Here is a 23443-nt window from a genome sequence, read left to right on the forward strand (position 1 = left end):
TTGTCAGGAGCCCGTGGCGCAGATGCGAGGGCAGGATATTCTGAATCTGCTAGTTGTAGGATCGAATCCGACACTGCAAAAGTCTGAAATTTCAAGGCTTAGTTTTACCTTTTCTTCTTCACTTTATAATGTTGCTTTTTCGTCGTTTTCTCTTTAGTGTTTGCGTGTGTCGAACTTCATTTGTTGAAAAATTTTAATCTGGATTAATTTCATCCTGGGTTTTTATGGGCATAGACACTTCATGTTGCGGCATTCGGAGGTTTGTAATACATTTTAATGCGCGTGTGCTCCAGGGTGGGGCGATAAAAAAAACTTCCTTCGAGTTTCAAAACGTTCTAGTTCCTTTTTTGTGACTAAAATTTAGTTTTCTGCTCAACGGATGTCTACCTAACTGTTGTCAGCTGAATTTCCGCTTGATACATTTTGTCTGAATGTTACTGAAATGAGGGCAATAGAACTTAAAGGCATGTTTTATTCAGCTTGAAGTCGAGACGCATTTTTTTAATTCAAATAATTTTTTCCGTTCGGTGGATTTCGTCTTCTTTTTGTCTGCTAGCTTGCCATGCTAGGTTTGAGTTTATCGTTTTTTTTTCTTTTTTAAAAACCGTTCTTGCCACTCCTTGAAGTTCACTTTCCCCGTGAAGAAAGATCAAGGAGTCATTTTCAAATCTGCTCATTGATTAATTTAAAAAGATGCGTGAAACTTCTTTATCATTTTCAAATTTTCCAAAAAAAAACCTCACAGAAATGTTGGGCAGAATTATGATGTAAGGTGAATTTTTTTAAACAATTTTGACGACCTGAAGGAAAGCTTGTAGTGGGTTCATGTTTGGAATGTTAACGAATTTCAAGTGATTTTTTCTGCCTGTCTGGTACCCATGATACTATAGTTCAGCTCTTTATCTATAGAAGGCTAATTCTACCCAATTGTTCTAGCCAGTAAAACAACGGAAGGTTAAATACTCTTATATAGGTCGCGATCATTTTTGTTCGGTTTTTTTCAGGAAAGTCTTATAATATGTTCGCGCTCAAAAATACTCTCTCGCGGTTTGGGTTTTGGTTGCTTTTAAGTTCGCTTTCGCTTCTTTTCCTTTGTTGAAAGGAAGGGACTAACTCCACAGGATCAAAAAGGTGTCAATCATAAATTTTCTTGAAATTAAAAGAGCTTTAAGGCCACATATTTTTTCGTTGAAGTTCGAAGTTGATTTTTTTTTCTCAAATAACAAATAAGTATCTATCTATCTATCTATCTATCTATCTATCTATCTATCTATCTATCTATCTTTCTCTCTATCTATCTATCTATCTATCTATCTATCTATCTATCTATATCTATACTATATTTAAATGTGAGTGATAGCTATCTCCCATGTTTAAGCATAATAAGTTTGCATGTTTAACGAAAGAATTTTTTCATGTTCAAGCTATATGATATATATTGCAATGCTTAAGAAAATTTTTCAATTAGTTTTCCGCAAGGTCATTGATTTTTCAGTATTTTTTATCGAGGCTCAAAATACGTCTGTCTGTATACCTGCTTTTTTTAATTAGTTTGATTATGTCTGTCTAACCGTCGCCTAATTTTTTTTATTTTCATCTATTATCTATTTGTATTATATATTTAAATGTGGGCTTCATTATCTCGTCAATGTTTCATGTTTAAGATTTTTCAACGTATTATTTTTGCATGTTTAACAAAAGAATTTTTTCACGTTTAAGCTATATCGTATATTGCAATTGTTAAGGTTTTTAAATTTTAGTGTTTATTTCATCAAGTTTGAAATTAGCAACCCAATAGTAGGATATTGTCAGAGTTTTCCCAGGTTTTGCGATTCTGGCCTCCATTTATGAATAACCAAATCCTTTAAGCTTACGAAATAGGCAATTTTTGAGATTTTTCTAAAATTTCTAGAAAATTTAATTTAGAAAAATTCCTCATTTTTTGAAATTCTTACCCTGTAGTTAGGTGCTGTCAGGTCACTCCCAGGGGTTGCGAATCTTGCCTCCAATTCTCCCAGGTTAATCTTGCCTCCAGGTTACTCCCAGGGGTTGCGAATCTTGCCTCCAATCCTTGTAGTTTTCGAGATATGACGTTTTTTATGATTTTTTCAAAAAATTTCCGAAAACTTAGAGTTTAAATTTTCCAAAACGTTGAAGATCTCAATCCTGTTGTTGGATATTGTGAGGGTACTCTCAGGGGTTGCGATTCATGTCTCTGATTATGGCTGCTCAAATTCTTGTAGTGTTCGAGATATGACGTTTTTGTGGATTTTTTCAAAGTTTTTCAGAAAACTTAGATATAAAAAGTTTTACAAAACTTGAAATTACCATATCTGTAATGAGACTGAGACTCTGTCAGCGTACTCTCTAGAGTTGCGAATTTTGCCGACAAGTATGACTGCTCAACTCCTTGTAGTTTTCGAGTAATGACGTTTTTTATGATTTTCTCCGAAATTTTCAAAAAACTTGAATGTTAAAAAATTCCAAAAGTTTGAAGATCTCAATCCTGTTGTTGGAATCTGTGAGGGTACTCTCAGGGGTTTGCGAATCTTGCCTCTGATTATGGCTGCTCAAATTCCTGTAGTTGTCGAGATATGACGTTTTTTTAAGGTTTTTTTTTCGAAAAATTTTCAGAAAACTTGAAATTTTCATCTCTGTAGTGAGGCTCTGTCAGGGTACTCTCAGGAGTTGCGAGTTTTTCCTCCCAATTTGACTGCTCAAATCCTTGTAGTTTTCCAGATATGAAGTTTTTTGTGATTTTTTTCAAAAAATATTTGAAAATTAAATTTTTTTTTCAAAGTTTGAGTTTCCTAACCTGTAGGTGGAGGGCTGTCAGAGTAATCTCAGGAGTTGCAAATTTGGCCTCAAATTAAGAATGCCCAAATCATTTTTGTTTAGGAGATACGACGATTTTTGTGATTGTTTTGGAAATTTTCAGAAACCTCAAATTACAAAATAATTCGGTAAAGTGAAATTCCCAACCCTGTAGTTGGGTACTTTCAAAGATAATGAGTATTGCCATCAAAAAAGACTGCTCAAATTTTGGTGTTTTCGAGATGTGAATACCTTTTTTTTAAGAAAACTTAAGGTGAAAATGTGAAGTTTCTCAAAATTTGAGTTTCCCAACGTTGTAGTTGAGTACTGTAAGAGTACTCTCAGGAGTTGCAAATCTTGCGTCCAAATGCGACTGCTCAATCGCTTACAGTTTCCCAGGAGTGTCGTTTCTTAGTTCTTTTTAAATTTTTCGAAGAACTTATGTAAAACTTCACGAAGTTTTATGCTTCTTCAAAATTTGTATAAAAAACTTGATTAAAAAACTTTGCGAAATTATTAATTACGAACCCTGTAATTGGGTGCTGTCAGAGTAAATTCAAATATAGTTTTTTGAGTTGTTGAAAATTCGAAGCACCGGAGGTGCGTTACACGCTAGTTTTTTCTATTTCCTTTCGTTCATGAATTTTTCCTCCTTCTGTCTGTGGCTATGTTATATGTTTTCTTTGTTCATTATTATGGTAACTTGTTGCTATCAAATATTTATTCGTATCTATAGGTTTTGAACACATTTTGAATGTTATTTTGTAAAGAAATCACAAGTCAACCCGGATCGATAAAATGAGGTATTTCAAGATTTGTTATGCAAAATTTTAATGATGAAATTTCCTGAACTAAGTCTGCTGTAAAGTGAACTGAATAAACTAAGTTAGAAAGTATATTAGCTTTTCCAGCAGGTGGTTGTGCTTAGGTTTAGGCATTTTCGGTACCCAAAAATGTAATCGGAACCTAAAGAGCTTGATTAGGTTTGAAATTACAACATTGTCTAGTTTGGGTATTTTGGTTACTTGCAGATTAAAAATTCCGAAGTATTTGATATCTGTATATCACCAATTTCCACGCTAAAAACTTTTTCTAAACAATTTTTGTGTTTTTTGTTCTAACAAACTGAAAAAAGACACTGTTTCTGGCAGCTTATTAGCTATAGTTACTTATTTTAGTAACCAAAAGTTAATAGCAGTTTAGTTATGATTCTCAAGCATAGTAGCTATAAGTTGGTGTTTGTTTGATTTTGAAGAAAGCAGCTCGGACGGGGAGGATGAGTTGGATATTGAGGACTGTAGTGAGTATGCGGGTCTGCTGCTAGATTGCACAGACAACCCAAATTCCTCATCCCCCTCCTCGGCCCACCCAGCTCCCTCGCATCCTCCTCAGCTGGGTGAGCAGATCACTAACGCTACTAGCGACAGCACTCAGCCAACGACAACGTCGACAACCACGTCTACACCTAGCAACAATCAATCTCATTCCTCGGAAACGCCCACTCCCACTAACGAAACATTGGAAGATGTTATAGTTATGGCGCAGATAGCTAAAGTTACCAGTGCGCCGAGATCGAGAAAATCGTCACAAAGTAAAGCACTGCAAGCTAACTTGAGTGGATTAGAAAATACCAGCGGAGTTAACATTAAAGAAAACCGGGGAACCAGTGCTTCGTCTCAAACTGTTAAGGCAACAAAGAAGGAATCATCGAATACTAAAGTTGCAACATCGACTAATAAAGCGGACAGTCCAAAAAATCCGAAGGATAATTCAGGAGCCACTGAAAAAGTTTCAACTGGTAACAAAAAAGTGTCAATAGGAGGGAATTTTGAAAGGAAGGATTCCGTGAAAAGTATTGTGAGTGATTCTTCAGAACATGCAATTTCTGGGTCCTCGAAGAGTAAATCTGGAACTAAGCTCAACAAGGAGCGGGAATCGTCAGGACTTTCAGGAAAACTCTCAAACTCCAGTGGAGGATCCGGATCATCGGCAGCATCTGGAGCTCGGAACTTGACTAAAAAACAAAAAGGCGGATCTTCAGGAGGTATTTCAGGAAGCTCGAGCAACAAGAGCTTTAGACTGTCGACGTCACTGAGTAAGGAAGGTCAGGATCCGGGAACTATTGTGAGAGGAGCGACTGTGTCAAGTGGAAGCACGCCTCAGAACCCTCTAAATGCGTCAACTAAAAGCTCTTCTTCTGGTGTGATGAAAGCTTCAGTTAAATCGACCGCGAATGGTACTTAACATTGCTCTGCTTAGCTGGCTTGACTTGACTTGTGCTTAGATTTATATTTTCCTTGGCTTGTATTTGACGTGAAAAAAAAGCAATGCATTCAATGTTTACACGATGTGACCTTTTGATATCAGAAATCACTCCTGTTAAATCCTTTTAAATAGCTGTCAACCTTTAACCCGGATTTAGTTTCCTGTAAATTGTAGCTGAATGTAAAGTTTTGTGTTAGTTTGTAGTAATAAACCAAATTGAAGTTGCTTTCTTGGATAGTTCAGGAATTCTCTGCTTCGGGTTTTCTTGGTAAGGGTTTTCTTGGTATTTAATTGATGTAATTTGGAGTAAATCGAAATATAGGCAGGCGTAATTTCAGTATAAATTCATGGAATGTGTCTAATTACAGCAATCTTAATTTTCAAGACAAAGACACGCTTATGAGCTTTGTCTTTATAAAAAAAAACGGTTATTTCAACTATCGAAAAAGCGTTTTTGATATAATACTACATGCACTTAAGTCTAAATCTTTTGATTTAAAATTCACATATTTTCTCTTTATTACTGAATTCTCTACCTCCCACTTCATTCGTTGTCTGAGTTCTTTCCTCTTTCTCGTTGTGACTTTTTGTTTCTACCGAAAATGTCCGTTATCATTACTTTTTCATTGTTTTTTTTCCGTTAATTGTTTTGGATCTCTATTTAAAGCAATCCGATGATTGTTTGACGTTTTTGGTCATGATTAGGAGTCGATGAACGTAGTTCAGAAAAGTCTTAAAAATTGTTCAGGCTGAAATTTACTTTTTCGTGGTTCGACTTATGATTTTTTTTTGAAGTTTAGTTCATTTCCTTTGTTAAAAGGAAGTCAAACTCCACTATCGAACAGCAAAAGTATAAAAGTCACGGAAAACATGATCGACTTCTAGTTTTGAAAGTGGAATTTAATTTTCAGATTTCTCTGCGAAATGTAAATTTTAATTATTGATTAACTCTTATTTACTATAAAAAGTGCCAATCGTAAATTTTTTCAAAAATGCGAAAGTTGAAATTTTCAAAAAGCTATTTTTGTTTACTTGCGTTCATTACTCTTTTCTAACTCTCTGTTGACTGTGTTGTTTAGCTATTGGCGACTTGAAAGTCAAAAGCTCGAATAAAGCTGAAGTCAATATTTTCATTGTTCGCTAAGTGTGAAGACATTTGGTACGCTGATGTCCAAACTGGGCAAAATTGGCTTTGGTTTTTATGGAAATATGCCTGAATTTTTCAAATTTTGGGCAAATGTTGTTTACACCAAACTTGATTTTGTTTGCTTAATGTTTGCAAAACAGACTACATTATGACCCAAGGCTGAATATTGGGCATGAAAATCTGGTCTGAAATGAAAGCCAGGAAGTTAATAAATCCATAATGTAATAAAGAAGTAGCATTGGATTAACACTTTCAAGTCTAATAACCGGGATTAACAAACTAAGTTTGATAAATAATCAACCAAATTTGAAATATTTTCTTAATAGCATAGGAACTCCAACATAGTTTTTGCATGCTTATTTTGTGATTGTGGAAAACAATTTTTGTTAATTAATCTGATTGCCTACTTGTTTCATATTTGATCTTGTTTAATTTAGTTAGTTAACAATTATAGATTAATTTGAACGTCGCTTCAAATGTGTAGTAAAAAAAATACCTTTTTAAATTAGTCGATCCTCCATAAATATACGTTCAAATCGAGGTGTTTTTTATCCTGTTGACTTCACCCTTTGCGAAGGGGTGAAGGGGAAATTGTATAGTAAAAACTACAGTAGGGCCTGATTCTTCTTTATGTTAATTCCGAGCCATTTTTCTCTTTGTGTTTACTGTACTGTACCCCTTTGAAAAAAAATAGAAACTGTATCTGTAATTGGAAAATATATCTTGTATATTAAATGGAAAAGGTATCTGTACCCCTTTGAAAAAAAATAGAAACTGTATCTGTAATTGGAAAATATATCTTGTATATTAAATGGAAAAGGTATCTGTATATAATGGTTGGAGAAAAAATTGAGTTTAGATTGTTGAAATATAAATAATTATATAAACTATCTAATTGATCGAAACTTCAAAGTCGAAGTAGTCAGTCAATAAAGTGTACGTTTTTTGTAGCTCTCCTTGTGTTTAGATGTAGCTTTTTGTTTATCCTAATTTGATTTCTAAATTTTGTTTACGGTTTGTTCATGTTTGTTTGTTTGCGTTTTAGTCCAAGAACCACACCCTGAGAGGAAAACAATTGCAGAGAAGTCAATTTCGACACTTTCGAAAGACTTTCTTGAAAAGAAGGTTAGAATTTTACTATACCATTTTATTATAGGAAAATCAGATCTTAATACTATTACATTATAAGAAAATGAGATCTTGATACTATTACATTATAAGAAAATGAGATCTTAATACTATTACAATCTTTGTCCTTGAGAAGCAACTAGAGCATGATGAAACTGTCAAATGAGATGTTTATGCCGACTAGGAGCTGAGCATTTTAATCTATTGTTGGCTCATAAATCCACTTTTTTTTCAGGACAGCTCACCGATTGGGGTTGTTCCGGGGGGTGCTGCTTCCGGAGTGGTGGACGACACAGTGGTGCAGAACTACCAGTATGTGAGTGCCACCACCAATGTACACCCTGTGTTGTCCAGTCTAGTCAATTACTGCCATCCTGTCAAATTCCAACACTTCAAGTCCTCGGAAGGTTAGAACACGAGCAAAGTTAAGCCGTAGGGTTTCGGGGTCTCGTCAATGCACTCAAGTGGAATTAAATTAGTTGATTGTGACAGCCTACAGTAGAATGAGCAGACAGGGCACAGATGACATTTTCAGACTCAGTTTAATGTTTAATTGAGAAGAGGTTTAACAATGTCTCAAAGAAAGAATGTTTTCTCGTGTTTTTCTGGCACTCTTCTTAGTTTTCGTACGCCAATTGAGTGATTTCATGCTTCACTAAATGTGATAAGTGATCGTAGCAATCAAATGGCCGGCGGTTCGAGACCAACCATGATCTGTGCTCTTTGCTGTAGTCTCAGGAAACATTACCCAGCCCAGAAAAAAATAAAGAATTAGCATTTCATTTCCAAATAAGGTTAGAACAGCTGGACAGTGCATAAATCAACTTAATCAAAAAGCAGCAGCAACGACACGTGGTTGTTTCTAGTTATCGATAACAGCATTGATTTTTGCCGTTTTTAGATCCGTTTTTTAGAATGATTTTTGTTTCAGCCAAGAACATCCACTTTCACATGAGTTCCTTCAACGAAACTGTGGGTCTGCAGCTACTAAAACAAGACGCACAAGAGTTCGTCAAGTAAGAAAAGAATTTACTATTTCAGAGTTACAAATTGTCAATTTTTGTCGCGGTCTTTCTTTTCGAATTTAAAGTACACATTTTTACCTTTAAAACCCCCGACTTGAAGTTCAAATACCAAAAAATTAGCTTTACTTCCGATCGAAACTTCAAATTACAGTTGTATTGAGCCAAAAAAAATGAAAATTTGCCTAAACCGCGAACAGTTCTTATATTGTATAGCTACAACAAACGCCAGCTATCTCGGATCTACCCCAAAGGCGGCCGAGTAGAATCCAGCAACTACCAACCCCAACTGTTCTGGAATGTAGGATGCCAGCTAGTCTCACTAAACTTCCAGACTAATGACCTAGCCATGCAGCTGAATCTGGGCAAGTTTGAGTATAATGGGCAGACTGGGTATCTGTTGAAGCCGGATTTCTTAAGGAGGTCAGACAGGAGGTTTGACCCGTTTGCAGAAGCGCCTGTGGATGGCGTGATAGCAGCTACATGTTCAGTAACGGTTGGTGTGTCATAATTTGAAAAATATTTTGACCTTTGTTGAAAGCCACATCAGCCATTTCGGATCCCTAAAAGGAATTTTTTTGCCAATTTTTATCCAGCTCCACTTTTTAATCGTCGATGAACGTAGTTCAGATTCTTATATAGGTCGCGATGATTTTATTTTTTTACGTTGTTTCAGGAAAAATCTTAAATTTTGTTCAGACTCAAATTTAATTTTTCGCGGTTTGACTGATGATTTCTTTTTAAGTTCAGTTCATTTCATTTTTAAAAGGAAAGCAAACTCGACTATCGAACAGTAAAAGTATAAAGGCCACGAAAAACATGATCGGAGTATAGCTTCGAAAATAGAATTTTATTTTCAAATTTCCCCACAGAATACTAAAAAAAATTACCTATCGATCCAGTTTTCTCAATGTTCTTGATCATTAATTGTTCTTGAAAAACATGGTTGACTTCTAGGTTCGAAAATAAAAATGAATTTTTAGTTTTCCCAGCGGAATAACAAAGTTTACGTACTGATCTTTTTTTCTCATTGTTCTTGATCATAAAGTGTTCGTGAATTGTTCTTGAAAAATTTTGATCGAGTTCTTGTTTTGAAAATAGATTTTAATTTTCAGGCTTCTGAGCGGAATCCGAAAATTTACCTATTGAGCCAGTTTTCTCAAATAGTTCTTGATCATAAATTGTTCTTGAATATCTTAAATATTTCAATGAGATTTAGGGCCATATCATTTTTTCATGAAAATTCGAAAATTGATTTTTTAAGACAAATATTTTTTTTCTGTTTTTGCGTTCATTGACCCTTTTCCATTTTTCTGTTGGAATTTGTTCGAAATTTAGAATCATAAACTGCGATTCAGTGTAAAGTCTTTTCTCAAAGCTAAGGGGACTTCTTCTTGGGGACAATTTAAGAACTAGGGTTTTTCTTAAATAGGTTGATGATTTTTTTGACGTTTCAATAGATTTTCGCGATTTGACTTTGATTTCGTTTCAAGTTAACTTGATTTCTTTTGCAAGTGTGAAGGTCACGAAAACGTGATCGACTTCGAGTTTTGAAAGTAGAATTTAGTTTTCAGATTTCCCGGCGGAAAAAAAATTATTTATTGATCCAATAAATTCGAAAGTTGAGTTTTTGTTTTTAAATTGCGTCCATTGACTCTTTTCCAACTGTCTGTTGGCTATGTTCTAAGATTCTAAACTCGTGCCTAAATGTTGACAAACTCCTTATTTGCAGGTGGTGTCTGGTCAATTTTTGTCTGACAAGAAGATAGGCACTTATGTGGAAGTGGACATGTTCGGACTCCCAGCCGACACCATAAGGAAGGAGTTCAAGACGAAGACAGTGCTGGTGAATGGACTCAACCCCATATACACCCAGGTGGCAGGGGGAGACACGTTCGTGTTCAGAAAGGTCAGTCAGTGCAGTCATTTATTAAGTTGCAGAAATAATAAGGGGCTAATTAGAAAATATAATCAATGTCTCGAAAGGAAACATGACCAAATGAAAGGGTTAGGCAAGTGAGCTAGGTTAATTGGGTACAAAAATGAACACGCAACAAGAATTTTAAAAAGATAAATTTTTTTTGTGGGTTATTTGAGTGACTGAGAAATATCCGATAATTTCGTAGTAGAAAAGTAGTTTTGAATTTTGTAGCTTTTATCGCTGAACATGAGCTTTAAAAGGCACTTCAATTTTTCACTATTATACTTTCACCATCGTGTATTTTTTATGAGATGAAATGAATAGGTGGAAAAAGATAGTGGTTTCTTTTCAGATAGTGCTTCCTGAGTTAGCTGTGCTTCGGTTCGGAGTGTACGACGAGAGTGGTCGTCTGCTGGGACAGCGAGTGTTGCCACTGGAGGGACTGCAGAGTGGCTACAGACACATCTCCCTCAGGACAGAGGGCAACATCCCCCTCTCACTGCCCGCCCTATTCTGCCACATTGTGCTCAAGACATACGTCCCCGAAGGATACTCAGGTGAGAGAGAGAGAGAGAGTGTGTGTGTGTGTGCGAGCGTGTGTGTGTGAGTGTGAAAGAGAAGAGTTGTGTGTGTGTATTTGTGTGTGAAAGAGAGAGAGAGAGAGAGAGAGAAAGAATCGAGCGAGCGAATAGTTTTTCAATTGTAGCGGGTGTATTTTATTCGGAAGTCAACCCCCACAAAAATTATTTCCCATCTTATAGCAAATACAATAAAATTTGCCAGATAACTGCATAAATTGGATTTGGGACAAAAAATGAATCAAACAAGTTGTATCATTAGATTTCTGGTGGATTTTTAATCAACTTTTATGATCGCTACTTTTTCTCGGGCCAATCCAATTCGGGTAAATTGCAATAAAAGTTTTTTAAGCAAATATGACTGTTATTGCGCGTTAATTATTTGAAATAGGCATTTTTTTCAACTCTTGTAACTTTACGAAAAGTGATCACTTTGGTTTGTCACTTTCTAGCCTCTGCCAAAAAAGTCGACGGAATGTTTTTCCGTTCAATTCCCACATCCAAACTTTCCTACGTAACTTGATTCAAACCCGAATGCTAGTTCAATTAAGCTTGCTTTGCGTCATAATTGTGACCATCTGCTCCGATTTTAGATTTCGTGGACGCCCTCTCCGATCCCCAAGCGCAAGCTAGAATGGCCGCCATCCAGGCCACATCTGCGGCAGCTGCAGCAGCCGCCGCTGCCGCCTCTACCTCATCAATGCTCTCATCCCAGCCCCACCTGTCAAGTCTAAACGACACATCAGATATATCTTCATACGCACCCTCGGTGTCATCCGCAACCACAGGAGGGGGCTCTTTTAATAATACATCAGGTAAGTTAACAGTATTTTGAAGATTCTTTTTATTTATCAAGTGTCAATGCGTGAATATTGAACAAAGCCGCGAGGATCTAGGATTTTCTTCGAAAGTTTTGTCTACCTTTTTTTTTTCCTTATGTCGACCAAGTTGAATTTCCGAGCTATACCAAAGCACTAAAACGACCCTGTTTTGGATAAATATTTTTTTGCGCCGCCGATGAAATGTGGAAACAGTCGTTTTTAGGCACTTTTTGGACAGTTATGACCAAAAATCGCGTTTTTCGGCGCGCGCTCCCCCCTCAAAACTTGTATATTTTGGCGCCTTTCTCCAAATCCGCTGCTGATGATGAGTCGTAATAGCAACGTGTTGAACTCTTTCGAGGTCCTTCAAAGTAAATTCGCAATTTTAATGAATGATTATTGTTGTTATTTAGGTCCACTGAACAGAACCCTCAGTCGATCTGTGTCTAATAACCCCCACGGACACTATCCGTCCATGCCTGGAGCGGGCGCAGTTATGACTGGCCAGGGCAGTGCGGGCAGTGGTAGTGAGCTGGCAGGAGGAGGGGGGAAAGGACCGGGAGGGGGATCCACAACACCTGGAGGGGATAACAGTACATTTACTGTCTGTAAGTTTTTTTTTGCACTGATGTCGCAGCAATTTTTTTGTAGAGGGCATCTCCGTAAACTTTTTACGTGATGGATCAAAAATTTGTTTTTTTTTTAAATAAATGGTAGTTGTTTTTCATAGGACGTCGGTTCAAAGTTCAATGCAATTAATCAAATTTTAAAAATTGTTTCGAAATTTTTTGCTTGTTTTTGATCAGTGTCTCCTATTTTCTGGCCTTCTCGAAATTTTCGGTGGGATAATTTGATGAGAAATTTAGATTTGACTTTGCTTAGTAAGGATAGCTTAAAGATTATATTTTTGCTGTTGTCTGCAGCTTCGCTCTAATTTTTCATCCTGGTTTTTAAGTTTAAGTAACCAAAAATAGAAACTGCTTGTTTAGCCCTTGAGTTGCCGAGTGAGGGCGAGAAGGAGGCACTGAAGACGTGCAAAGCATATCAGCAGCTGCTAAAGAAACATGCCAAGGAAGTGGAAGCATTTGACAGACAACACGCACCACCCAAGCCACAGGTGAATTCCCGTTCTCTCATTCATTAGCTACTGAAGCTAATATGAGAGCATGGAAGTAGAATGAGCAATGTTGAAGATTGATAACAAACATGAAAACTGGCCAACTGAGTAGTTTTAGAGCGATAAAATTTTAACACATGCGATCAGCTCAGTCTATTCTTACGAATCTTTTTTTTATTTGTAATGAACGTAGTGAAGACTTATATAGGTCTTGCTGATTTTTTTAAAGTTTTTTTTTCCTGAAAAAGTCTTAAAATATTGATGCACTAAGGTATAATGCACTTTTTGAGTTCAATTGAAGTTCATCTGCTGAAAGTGACGTAAATAGCACTCTCCAAATATGAACTTGGAAATGGCGCGAAAAAACGTGAATGATTTCTAGTTTCGAAAGTGGAATTTAATTTTAAGATTTCCCAGCGGTATAACAATTTTATCTTTTGATTCAGTTTTCTCAATTTGGGTAATGTTATCAAAAAAGCGCCAGTCATAAGTTTTTCCAGAAATTCAAAGAGCTTAAAAGGCATCTATTTTTTTTCTTTGAAATTAGAAATTTGAGATTTTTCAAGAAAGTCAGTGTTTTTTTTTATGTTTACTTGCGTTGATTACTCTTTTCCAATCTTCGATAAGCTATGTTCTGACCTAACTCGCAAACAAAAGTGTTGATTAAAAGTGTTCATTTATTTGGAGATTTCACAGTAGCATTTGAAATTGCATAGCATCTGTTCTCTGCTTTAATTGTGAGTAGTGTTTGGGAAATATTAGGCTTCAGTGGCTGACTGGTTAGTGTGTGAGGCTAGTAATTGCTAAGTCGCTGTTCCGAATCTGAGATGTAGCCGAATTTTCACTAATTTGAGACTTATTTCTAATTTTTATTATTATACAAGCAAAGCTTGTGTTATAGTATGAACTATCTTTTTTTTTCAACTTAAGTCGCAAATTTTGTTGCTGTGTTCATTTTGAAAGAGTTCATTTTGATCAATAACCAGCTATTAAGTACAGCCAATGCTAAGGATGTTAACGCAGACTATTATATTAAAAACAGCCATTTAGCTTCAAGGTATCGTGGATCTGTAGTTAGAGGTAGAAAAGGAGACCCCGCAACAAATTAATAGGGTTCGAACCTGGGCAGGGTCGGACGTTTTTGATGAACTTTTTCGTATACTAGAGAAAATGCTCCGCTCTATAAATTGAGCCACGTTAGTTGGTAAATTCCTTTTTTTTTTAAAATTGACTGCTAATGCGTCATAGTTGGCTTGCGTCACATAGCAAGTACGTAGACTCATTACTGGCGTGCGTCACTTGAGAAATTTTGAAGACTCAAAGTTTTACTCATTGAGTTTTTCTCAGTAGCGTTATTGGCCATATTTTTGCTTGTGTTTGCGAAGTAGCAACTTCGTTTCTGTAGCAACTTTGCATCAGAAAAAAAATCACCATAACAATTGAAAAAACACATTTCAATTAAATTGTTGGGTTTCAATAACAGCAAACTAAGAGACCGGTGAAATAAGCACTTCTGTCAAAGCGGAGCGTTGCGAGCTTGCAAAATAAGAGCAGCCGTGGTCGAGTGGGTTAAGCACACGTCTCTCAACACTTTCGAATCTCGTGCGTTCGAATCTCGCTTCGGTCACGGTTGGAGGGGTCCCAGTGTCATCCGCCTCCTCAAGGTGGGACCGGCTGCGGCGAAATAGATGACATCTCCCCCTCCCCACGGTTGGTCCTGCACTGAGCCCGTCCGGGGACTAATAAAAAAGCTTGCAAAAGAACGCAGGGTTTCGTGTTTTAGGGTAGTGCGTCGCGCACTCTCAAGTTGCTAGGGTCGAGTGCGGCTGCCAGATTCAGTTTCAGGAAGAAGAACAGTGGTGATAATACAAGCACAACCACTGCTCAAGACGCCAAATCTCCTCCAGCTATTCATAAAGGTATACATAAATTCCAGTGATGTCCATTTAAAAAAAATAAAATAAATTGCGAAAAGTCCCCTAAGTTCGCAGAAAAATTGCTAAAAAAACAGACTGCAGAAAAATATAATTTTCTAAAGAAAAATTAAAGTTTTAAAAAAAATTTAAATTGATGCCAGCCAACAATTTTTATAATTTTCTTAAACAATTTTAATTTAACTTGAAATTTTCATTTTTTTTTCAATGGACATCACTGAAAACTTCGAAAAATTAAAGTAGATTGTTTTCGAATGTGAAATTGTTTTGACCATAAAAATTTGATTGTTTTATGGCAATTGTTTTTTGATGACGAAAAATTAATTGCCAAAAACGAAAGCGAATGATATGTAACACGCCAACTTCTTTCTGAGCATCGCAACTTTCTGTGTTTCCAGTATTTGTTCAATTTCCATGCCATCTCAAATTGTATTAGGCAATTCAGTAGCATGTGTTTTATCCGCTCTATTAATGCGCTTTCAATACTGCCTTGTATTTACAAAATAAGCATTGGTGAAAGCAAAAGTTATAAGGCGTCAGTTATATATATGCCGTATCTTTGATTTAGGCGCGACAGACTGATGTTCTATCTCCATGTTATAAATAATCATTAGAATGGGGATATCAAATTGTCGATTGATATCGTGAATCAATATAAAGCGAGCGAGTAACGTTCGTTATATGAAATTCGGCTTTTTAGCCTAGTAAACCAAAGGAAAAATAGTTTTGGAAGCTTCATTAAGAGACAATAATTGAGAGTTTTTTTAGATTTTGTAACTTAATTGATATGAGTCACTGAACGTAGAGAAGACTCTGATATAGGTCTTGGTGATTTTTTTTCAGGAAAACTCTTTAAAAATTTTTCAGTCTCAAATTTGGTTTATCGCGGTTTGAAGAGTGATTTGTTTAAATTCGCAAAAGGCAAACTCCACGGAAAAGAAAACTTACCTTTTGATCCTGTGTTTTCTCGAATTGGGTTAATTTTATCAGAAAACCGCCCATCATAAATTTCTCCTGAAGTTCAAATAGCTTTAAGCGCATATAATTTTTTGTTTATAATTCGAAAGCTGAAATTGTTTCAAAAACTAAGTCAGTATTTTCGTTTCGGCTTAAGGTTTCCTTCACATCTGTGTGTAACATGAGTGTACTGTTTTGAAAGTTATTACATTGAACGTGAATTTCACCATGAATGTCGAGGTTTCAGTTATTGTAAAAAGCTGATTGGATTTTATCTTAGAATACGAACAATCATTGCTAATATTACTTTTCCCGATTGTTTTTCACTTGAGTCGAAGATTATGAGTTAGGTTTTCCAGGTGCCACTGTGAACAAATCTTCCTCTAGCGACACGGGAGTTGCGGAACACATCAAATCATCAGATGGAACACAAAATAAACAGCAAAAACAGAAAGCCATGAGCACATCATCATCAGAGTCACCTTCACCGCCCAAACTCAAAGAACATACGGTTACAGGTTAGTGTGTTCCCTTCAGCTATGCGCTCAAGGTAATTTTAGTTTGAGGTGGCAATTTTAGCGAGTTGTAAACAAAAAATTGGCTAAGGATCAGAAATTCATTTTCAACTTGTGTTTTTGAGCGCCGGTGGAATGCAATATCTTGAGCTAAAAAAACATCCACGAAGTTATGTCGAATAATGCGTACTTTTAAAGCTTCGCATCGGTTTGAGTATTTTTTTAAAGTTAACTCTATTCTCACTGGCTATCTGTATTTTCAATTGAGAATAGTTGTTATCTACAGTTGGTTCAATTTTGTTTTGGAGCCAACTTAAATTCGTGAGTTTTCTTTTAAGCAATCTTAGTTTTTTGTAAAATTTTCCATACTATGATTTTTTCAGGTGATAGTAGTAGTACTACGCTACAGTCTGTAGACACACAACTGAAGTATAATAGAATTGAACTCCAGCTAACCCACAAGAGGGCAGAGGGAGCATTGATGCACGAATTGCTTCTGAAATTACACGAGACTCAGAAGATCAATATGGAACTGAACTTCAAACAGTGAGTTTTAATGCAAATTTGAGTTCTCGCTTACTTTGCAGCTCATTTCCGTTGCCTTTCCTTTGCCGTTTAATCGCTCGTATTTGCAGGTTCGCCTCTGTTTTTGAGTTTATGGTTTTGAAAACAAATATGAAAATACAAACAATATTTTTTTGAAGTTCAGTATTAATAGAGGATTTAATCGTCGATCTATTTAATAATAATTTTTTTTCAAGCCAGAAGCTCATAGTCAAACGTTATTTGAAATTGAACTTTAACAGTTTAATTAGACTTGGGAGAATACCAAAAGGCAGCACCAGAACGGCATCACATCACAAAAGGAATAACTCTTAAAAACTTTAAGTTTAATTGTTTTTCCTGTTTTGTGTTTGTTTTGTGCTGGGTCCCATTAAAATGAAAGAGGAATGTGAAAAACCTCATGTTTGATTGTATTACCTGGATAGAAAACTTATTGTTTATTTATATGTATTGTGCAGGCGCCTGAAGGAAGTATCGCTGAACCAAACAAAGAACTCCATCGTGGCCACCAAGGCCATCCAGAAGGACAAGAGCATCCTGGCGAAAGAGAAGAAGCGACAGGTGAAGGAAGTGAGGGAGAATGTGGTCAAGAACTGCATCGTTGAGAGAGAAAAGGTATAGGAGATAGAGTATTATGTTTACACAAGCCAAGCCTAGTGTATTATTAAGAAGATTCTTTTCTAACCTAAGCCGCAAATAAAAGTGCTCATTTGTTGGCATTTTTGGTATATTTCACTTTAATCATATTTAAGCCTCTTTAGGCATAGGCAATTTGATGTTGCTTTTTTAAGCTAGTATTAGGTCATGTTTGAAGAAACAGGTAATATGAAAATGCGTGGAATTTATTTTTTTGTGGTGCTATGGAAAATTTTTCCACTTTTCGCAGAAGTTTCACTTTTTCTCAATAAATTGTGTATCGTGTTTCAACGAGTGGTACCAATGGACAAACCGGCTGCTCTTCTATATGCCTGCATAATTAGCTTGTCTCTTTTCATTTTACCCCACGTTCTACGACCTTCGAAAGTTTCAGTGTTGGGATTTTTGACCTCATTTTAAATTCTCAAGCGATTATTTCCTAAATTCGGTAGAAAAAAGTTATGGCCTCAAACAAGCCAATTTTTTGACATTTTGACAAAGAGTTAGTTATATGAATATTCTGTCTGTTCAAGCGGCCTGTCCCGTGTTTTGAAAAAATATGGTTTCAGAAAATGTCTAATTTTTTGAAATTTGTTTGCCCTTTTGAAGAAAAACCGATATGGACTTCGGGAAAATCCATTTTTTGAAACTCTTGCCGTTTTCTTTAAAGAAATTTCATCCTTATCTCGAAAACTACTGCTTAATTGTGATATCAAGGGTTCAATCTACAAATCAGTGCCTGGAAATCTTCCCTGCATAAAAGTTTATTTCCATGCTTAAATGGAAACAAAAACAACGTTTATGGGTTCGGGAAAAATCTAATTTTTGGTTTTCTGATCGTTTTGTAGAATTTTCTCACTTTTTGATCAAAAACTACCCACCCAAATCAAGAGATAAAGAATTCAAATGAAAAAGCGAGTTGTAATTTTCTTTTTTAAATAAGCATATCTCCTAATTAAGCAGAGAAGTTACTAGGGTTTGCGGAAAGTTCATTTTTTGAATCATTGAAAATTAACGCATTTCTTGTATCAGTACAAAATATGATTATATCAGCAAAACAGGTACATCCAGTATTAGCTGGCCACTAGTTCACTTCCAAGTGACCGTGGTGCAGATGCGAGGACGTGAGTGAAGCTCCTAATTATCAGGTCGGAGATTCAAATCCGGAGCATTGAAATATTTTTTATTTTTTTGCTCGAATTGTTACTGCTTTATTGGTGGCTTTTGTTAGGAGCTCTTTTTTGCATTTTCCTCGCATGTTTGCGAAGCGCAGCTTTGCCTCTGTGTCGATAAACTTTTGATAGAGGTGTCCATCTACACGCCAGTTGTGTTTCAGCCGGGTTATGGGATACGTGTCCTGCATATTCCTAGCGATAAGCGTATATAGCAAATAAGTTAATATATACAAGGTGCCAGGTTTTTCTGAGGCTTCATCGTAAAGCTTTGACCCCGCCTAGGTCAATGGAACTAATGTGATTATTTACATGAAAGTTGTAAAAAATTCAGGCATAATAAATCAGTCTATAGTCGTGTAATGGAAAACCCGTGTTTCGCTTACCGTGCTTTTTTAAGCATATGAAATCGTGTACTTAATGGAACAAAACTCCTCGTATCAGGGCAAAATTTGGAATGTTCCCACTGACCTTTAACTGGTTTTGGTCTGATAATATTAAATTTTAAGTGTTAAATGTTGAGTCGTATCTTAATAAGAGTAATGAACGTAGTGAGTACTCTTGTATAGGTCTTGGTGATTTGTTTGTTTTTTTTTTCAGGAAAAAGTCTTAAACTTTGTTCACACTCAATTCCGATTTTTTTGCGGTTTGATTTGTGATTTTTTTCAAGTTCAGTGTATTTCCATTGTTAAGACGAAGTCAAACTCCACTATCGAACAGCAAAATGGTTAAGGTGACGAAAAACGTGATCGACTTCTAATTTCGAAAATGGAATTTAATTATCAGATTTCCCAGTGAAATCAAAGTTTTACCTATTGATCCAGTTTTCTCACATAGGGTTAATTTAAACAAAAAAAGTGTACATCATAAATTGTTTTAAAAATTCAAAGAGCTTTAAATATAGTTTATTTAGGAGAGTAATATTATACAGACAGGTAAACAATAAACCGCATGTACAAATCAAACCCACCAAGGATCATGCAAAAAGCTATGCAGCTTTAATTGAGGCCATATATTTTTTTCTTCGAACTTCAAAAGTTTCAGTTTCTTTGCGTTCATTACTCTTTCCCAACTGTCAGTTGCCTATGTTATTTAATTTTAAAACGTTTTCAATTCTCATGGGCGCAATTTTTCACATTTCACCACTCGTAACGTTTGAGAAATCGATTTGACTTGACACGTTCAAATTTCAAGATAAAGTGAGCTTGGAAAGGTCGAGGTCTAGACAGATTGTCTTGACGGTTTGAGACGTTTTTTGTTTATAGATATGTATAACTCACACTCAATTTGAAACGGTTTTCTATATTGGTCTTAAGTGTTACAAGATTTTTCATATTATAGCCCCTATAATAAAACCCCACTGATCTTTTAAACACAGCGGGTTGTTGTACAGTTTTTATGCTAAGCGGGGGGGGGGGGGTAATATATGCAATAGTGGGGTGCCAAAAAATGTGTAGTTTCCAAATTCTGTTTAGTGGCTCAAAGTCATTTGTTTTTGTTTCTTGTCAAGTGATGTCAATACAACTATTAAACAAGTTAAAGCAAATGAAGCAAATAAATCAGGTGCAGAAAAATGTTGAAAACACTTTCCTCAGTTTTAGCAATATGCGGGTCTTCTCTCATACGTGCTTTAACAGGGTTTCCTTCTATCTTACTTCAAGGAACTTAAATGGTGCTGTTATGGCATAGAGTCCTGTTCTCGTGGAGACTTGAGAGTTATCAAAACAGTTTGAAATGTTTCAACTCTCTCATGGTTGAAAGCTCGCTTGGAGTTTTTCGAACGTTTTTTTTAAATCTAATTTGAGCTATTTAAACACATGCAAATGGTTCGAATTTCAATCCTTTCGTAGATTGGCCAGCTTGAACATAGCAAGATGTGTTAGACACATTTAAATAATTGATTTTTCTTAAATCAATTCGGCTGTCAAAACAGAATAATTTGTTTTATGCTTTAGTATCTTGAATAGCTTGCAACAACAAACCAAAGTTCTGTGAATCAATGCATTAAAAAAACTTGGACGTGTCAAAGTTTCATTTAATGAAAAACTTGGCTTTTCGGCTGATCAGTTCAATTTAGCAAAATAAAGTTTTTGAAAGTTCCGAAGCCCATGTTCCTCTAAAAAGTTGAGCAATTCTACACTAATTTAATCCAATTAAACAAACTGCTTCAGTTTCGTAACAGGATCCATTGCCTTTAATTTTTAACGCATCATTTCAATACGGCATAATAAACTCATACGGCATAATAAAGAATTCATTCAAAGTTTCACCGCTTGAATGTTTTGCTTTCAAAAACTTATCTTTGCGAACCAATGAAAGCTGTCAAAATGTAAATTGAGTTTTTCAATTTTCTATTATTGTTAGTCCTCAAAGGCTTGCAGGCAATAATAATAACTTGAAGTATTTGAAGGTTTTTAAATTGCAAGGTTTTCATTAGCTATTGAAGTAACTAAAGTTCAAATTGAAGGTCGAAACTTCATCGCTTTAGCTGCTTGCAGAAATTTGTTTAACACACAATTTCTAGCCATCAAAACAATTTCAAACGTTTCAAGCTTAGCGAATAACTTGGTATGTTCAATTTTTCCTTGCTTGTTTCATTAGCTTGCTTGAAAAAAAAACATTTTTTTTGCGATTCTTCTGAAGCCATCAACTTGAATTGAAATAAACTCAATGCACTGTTGGCTGTGTTATTAAAGTGCAATCGAAAATTTTAAATAGGTTTTCTAGTGCTTTTTGATATGTTTTCCGAGCTGACCATAATGTTTGCTCTTGTAGAAAATAACTTGAAGAAATATGGGCTCAGAATTTTTTCTAAAGCTCGAAATGAGTTTTGCGGTATATGCGAAGCGCTTTCATCAGTTAATTATACGTTGAATTTCTCAACAAAATAGCAATTTTGAGGGGGTATCCACCCCTCTCAATAGTTTGAACCATCCCCGAGTTTCCTATGATACTGTTTTACGACTTACAGTTTAACCAAATCATCTGAAAATTTTCATTTGCAATCAGAATTGATATAAACTATTTTTGTCTACTCCTTATATTTTTTTTACGACCATTAGACATTTGAGAATATTTGGTGTGTTTTAGTTTTTTATTTGTTTTCCACGCAAAATCAGATACCACGAATAATCATCAAAGTGAGTCGAGTAATGTACCATATGAGAGCATTTTCAGTTGCGATTCGAACGATCTTTAAAAAATGTCAAACAGTTATTTTTGTGTGGAGAAAACTGGGATAAAGTTTTTGAGTTATTGTGAAATCATGAGCGAATCAAGTGATCGAGTAACGTTCGTTATACATGAAATTTAGCAATTTAGGCAAAAAAAAACTTAATTTTACTTTTAAAAAAGTACTTTTGGGAGCCTCATCCAGAGTTTCTCTGTCAAAAATTTTAATAAAAGTTTTAAGTGCAAAACACAACTTTCTTAGTGATCTTTTTTCAATTGATTAATTAAATTATTCTAAACTACGAAAGATTAAAGTACAGATTTCTAAATGTATGAAAATGTATCAATTAATTTACATTCTACGAAGTACAAATTTGGGAAGCTGTGCTGTTATAACATAGAAGGCAATCAACATAGAGGCAGCCAGTAGAGAAATTTTGAGTCCACTGTTCAAATTGTAGACGACCAACATCGAAGTCGAAAACATGCAAGCTCCGTGGGCGAATATCATGCTTTGAACACTCACAGGACGGGTTGTAAATTTCTGCAGAGTCCATTTGTTATCTGGTCTTAGCACTGTGGACGCAACCAGCACTAGAAGCAGCCGAATCCAGGCTATGACCGAAGTGTAGTTAGAGTCGACTAGACTAGCCAGTTGGCAGATCCCGAATGCGGGACCGAACACAGTCCGAACTGAACGGAGAATGTGAAGTCTTTTCACTCGTATCAGTTGAGATAGAGCTCTGAAAGGAAAATGTATATTTTTTTATGGAAGCCCAGAATTTTTCTTTAGTTAATAAGAAAAACAAGTTGAAACTACGCATTTTTGTTTTACGGCCTCAACTTCCTCCTTCTGCTATTTTGAAAACTGGATTATTATACTTGAGTCTGATTGCCTGAACTGATTAATACGAAGGGATAGCTTATATGAACTTTATTTGAAACAAATATCTCATAAAACGGTTCGGTAGTTTGGGCCGAATAATGGAAAAGACCTGAAAGTGGAACTAAATTGAAAATGTAGACTTACATGTAGGCAGCTACAGTGTTCGAGTTATGCAGAAACCAGTCACTGCTGTTAAAGAGGAGTCCCAGAACGATTGAGTTCGCAAGGAATTTCAAGATATCGTCGCTGTCAAACTCCGAAACATCGCTAGCGAGTATTTTGAGTGAGCTTGGAACTGGCGAACCTCTGCGGGCGTCTCCGAATGTACGCTTGTAGTACACGCACAGCAAAAGAGAAATTATCATCGACGCAAAGCTCTTTAGAAACATTTCTCCGTAAAGTTTCACGTCATCGGTGTGCAAGGCTTCTTCGCTGTCTTCAAATTTGCAGGCGTTATGTTCTGAGAGATTGTAAATTGCTAGTTTTTTTGATGAATAAACAATTCCAAATTGAGAATCCATTTTTCAAATTGGACTTCAAATATATAGAAATCAGATACGTCCAAAGATTTAATGTCCTGTTATTTTGATTTATAATTGTTTTTCTCTTGTGTAATTTCGAAGTAAATTTCTCAGAAATTCTGGCGTGTAGTAGTTTGGATGAAAAGAGAAACAAAATATGCAGTCCTTCCATCTCGCTGTATTTATACTAGCGCTTTCTAACTAAAACAGCAACTGAAAGTAAAAGTAAAACTCTATTGAAGCTCAGTTGACAATATTGGGTTTAATCATCATT

At 35.7% G+C, this 23443-nt stretch overlaps 2 protein-coding genes across 4 annotated transcripts in view; one reads left to right on the plus strand and one right to left on the minus strand.

Moving 5' to 3' along the window:
- LOC134853259 (1-phosphatidylinositol 4,5-bisphosphate phosphodiesterase beta-4-like) overlaps positions 1 to 23443 on the plus strand; it is a 62975-nt gene that overhangs the window by 31167 nt on the left and 8365 nt on the right. For 2 of the 3 annotated variants that reach the window (XM_063869232.1, XM_063869231.1), the window contains exons 16-29: positions 4070 to 5050; positions 7272 to 7351; positions 7590 to 7761; positions 8286 to 8370; positions 8593 to 8872; positions 10109 to 10285; positions 10650 to 10854; positions 11469 to 11690; positions 12110 to 12304; positions 12686 to 12813; positions 14597 to 14732; positions 16064 to 16222; positions 16603 to 16765; positions 17242 to 17398. In XM_063869232.1, coding sequence (XP_063725302.1) covers positions 4070 to 5050; positions 7272 to 7351; positions 7590 to 7761; positions 8286 to 8370; positions 8593 to 8872; positions 10109 to 10285; positions 10650 to 10854; positions 11469 to 11690; positions 12110 to 12304; positions 12686 to 12813; positions 14597 to 14732; positions 16064 to 16222; positions 16603 to 16765; positions 17242 to 17398 — 3140 coding nt within the window. The remainder of the gene's footprint in view (positions 1 to 4069; positions 5051 to 7271; positions 7352 to 7589; positions 7762 to 8285; positions 8371 to 8592; positions 8873 to 10108; positions 10286 to 10649; positions 10855 to 11468; positions 11691 to 12109; positions 12305 to 12685; positions 12814 to 14596; positions 14733 to 16063; positions 16223 to 16602; positions 16766 to 17241; positions 17399 to 23443) is intronic. The other variant, XM_063869233.1, reaches the window with a different exon arrangement.
- Positions 22115 to 23370, minus strand: LOC134853188 (uncharacterized). Its single transcript, XM_063869147.1, has 2 exons — positions 22793 to 23370; positions 22115 to 22505 (listed from the first exon to the last, which is right to left on the minus strand). The coding sequence occupies exons 1-2, from the start codon at positions 23167 to 23169 to the stop codon at positions 22115 to 22117; spliced, it is 768 nt and encodes a 255-aa protein (XP_063725217.1). The 5' UTR covers positions 23170 to 23370.

This window comes from Symsagittifera roscoffensis, chromosome 8 (assembly GCF_963678635.1).
Source record: "Symsagittifera roscoffensis chromosome 8, txSymRosc1.1, whole genome shotgun sequence".
Taxonomy (NCBI): domain Eukaryota; kingdom Metazoa; phylum Xenacoelomorpha; order Acoela; family Convolutidae; genus Symsagittifera; species Symsagittifera roscoffensis.

Bases quoted from the DNA above. Each gene is read 5' to 3' on its own strand.
- LOC134853188 (XM_063869147.1), bottom strand. From the start codon at position 23,169: ATGGATTCTCAATTTGGAATTGTTTATTCATCAAAAAAACTAGCAATT. The intron at 22,506-22,792 runs GTAAGTCTACAT...TTTTCCTTTCAG, and splicing joins AACACTGTAGCTGCCTACAT to AGCTCTATCTCAACTGATAC.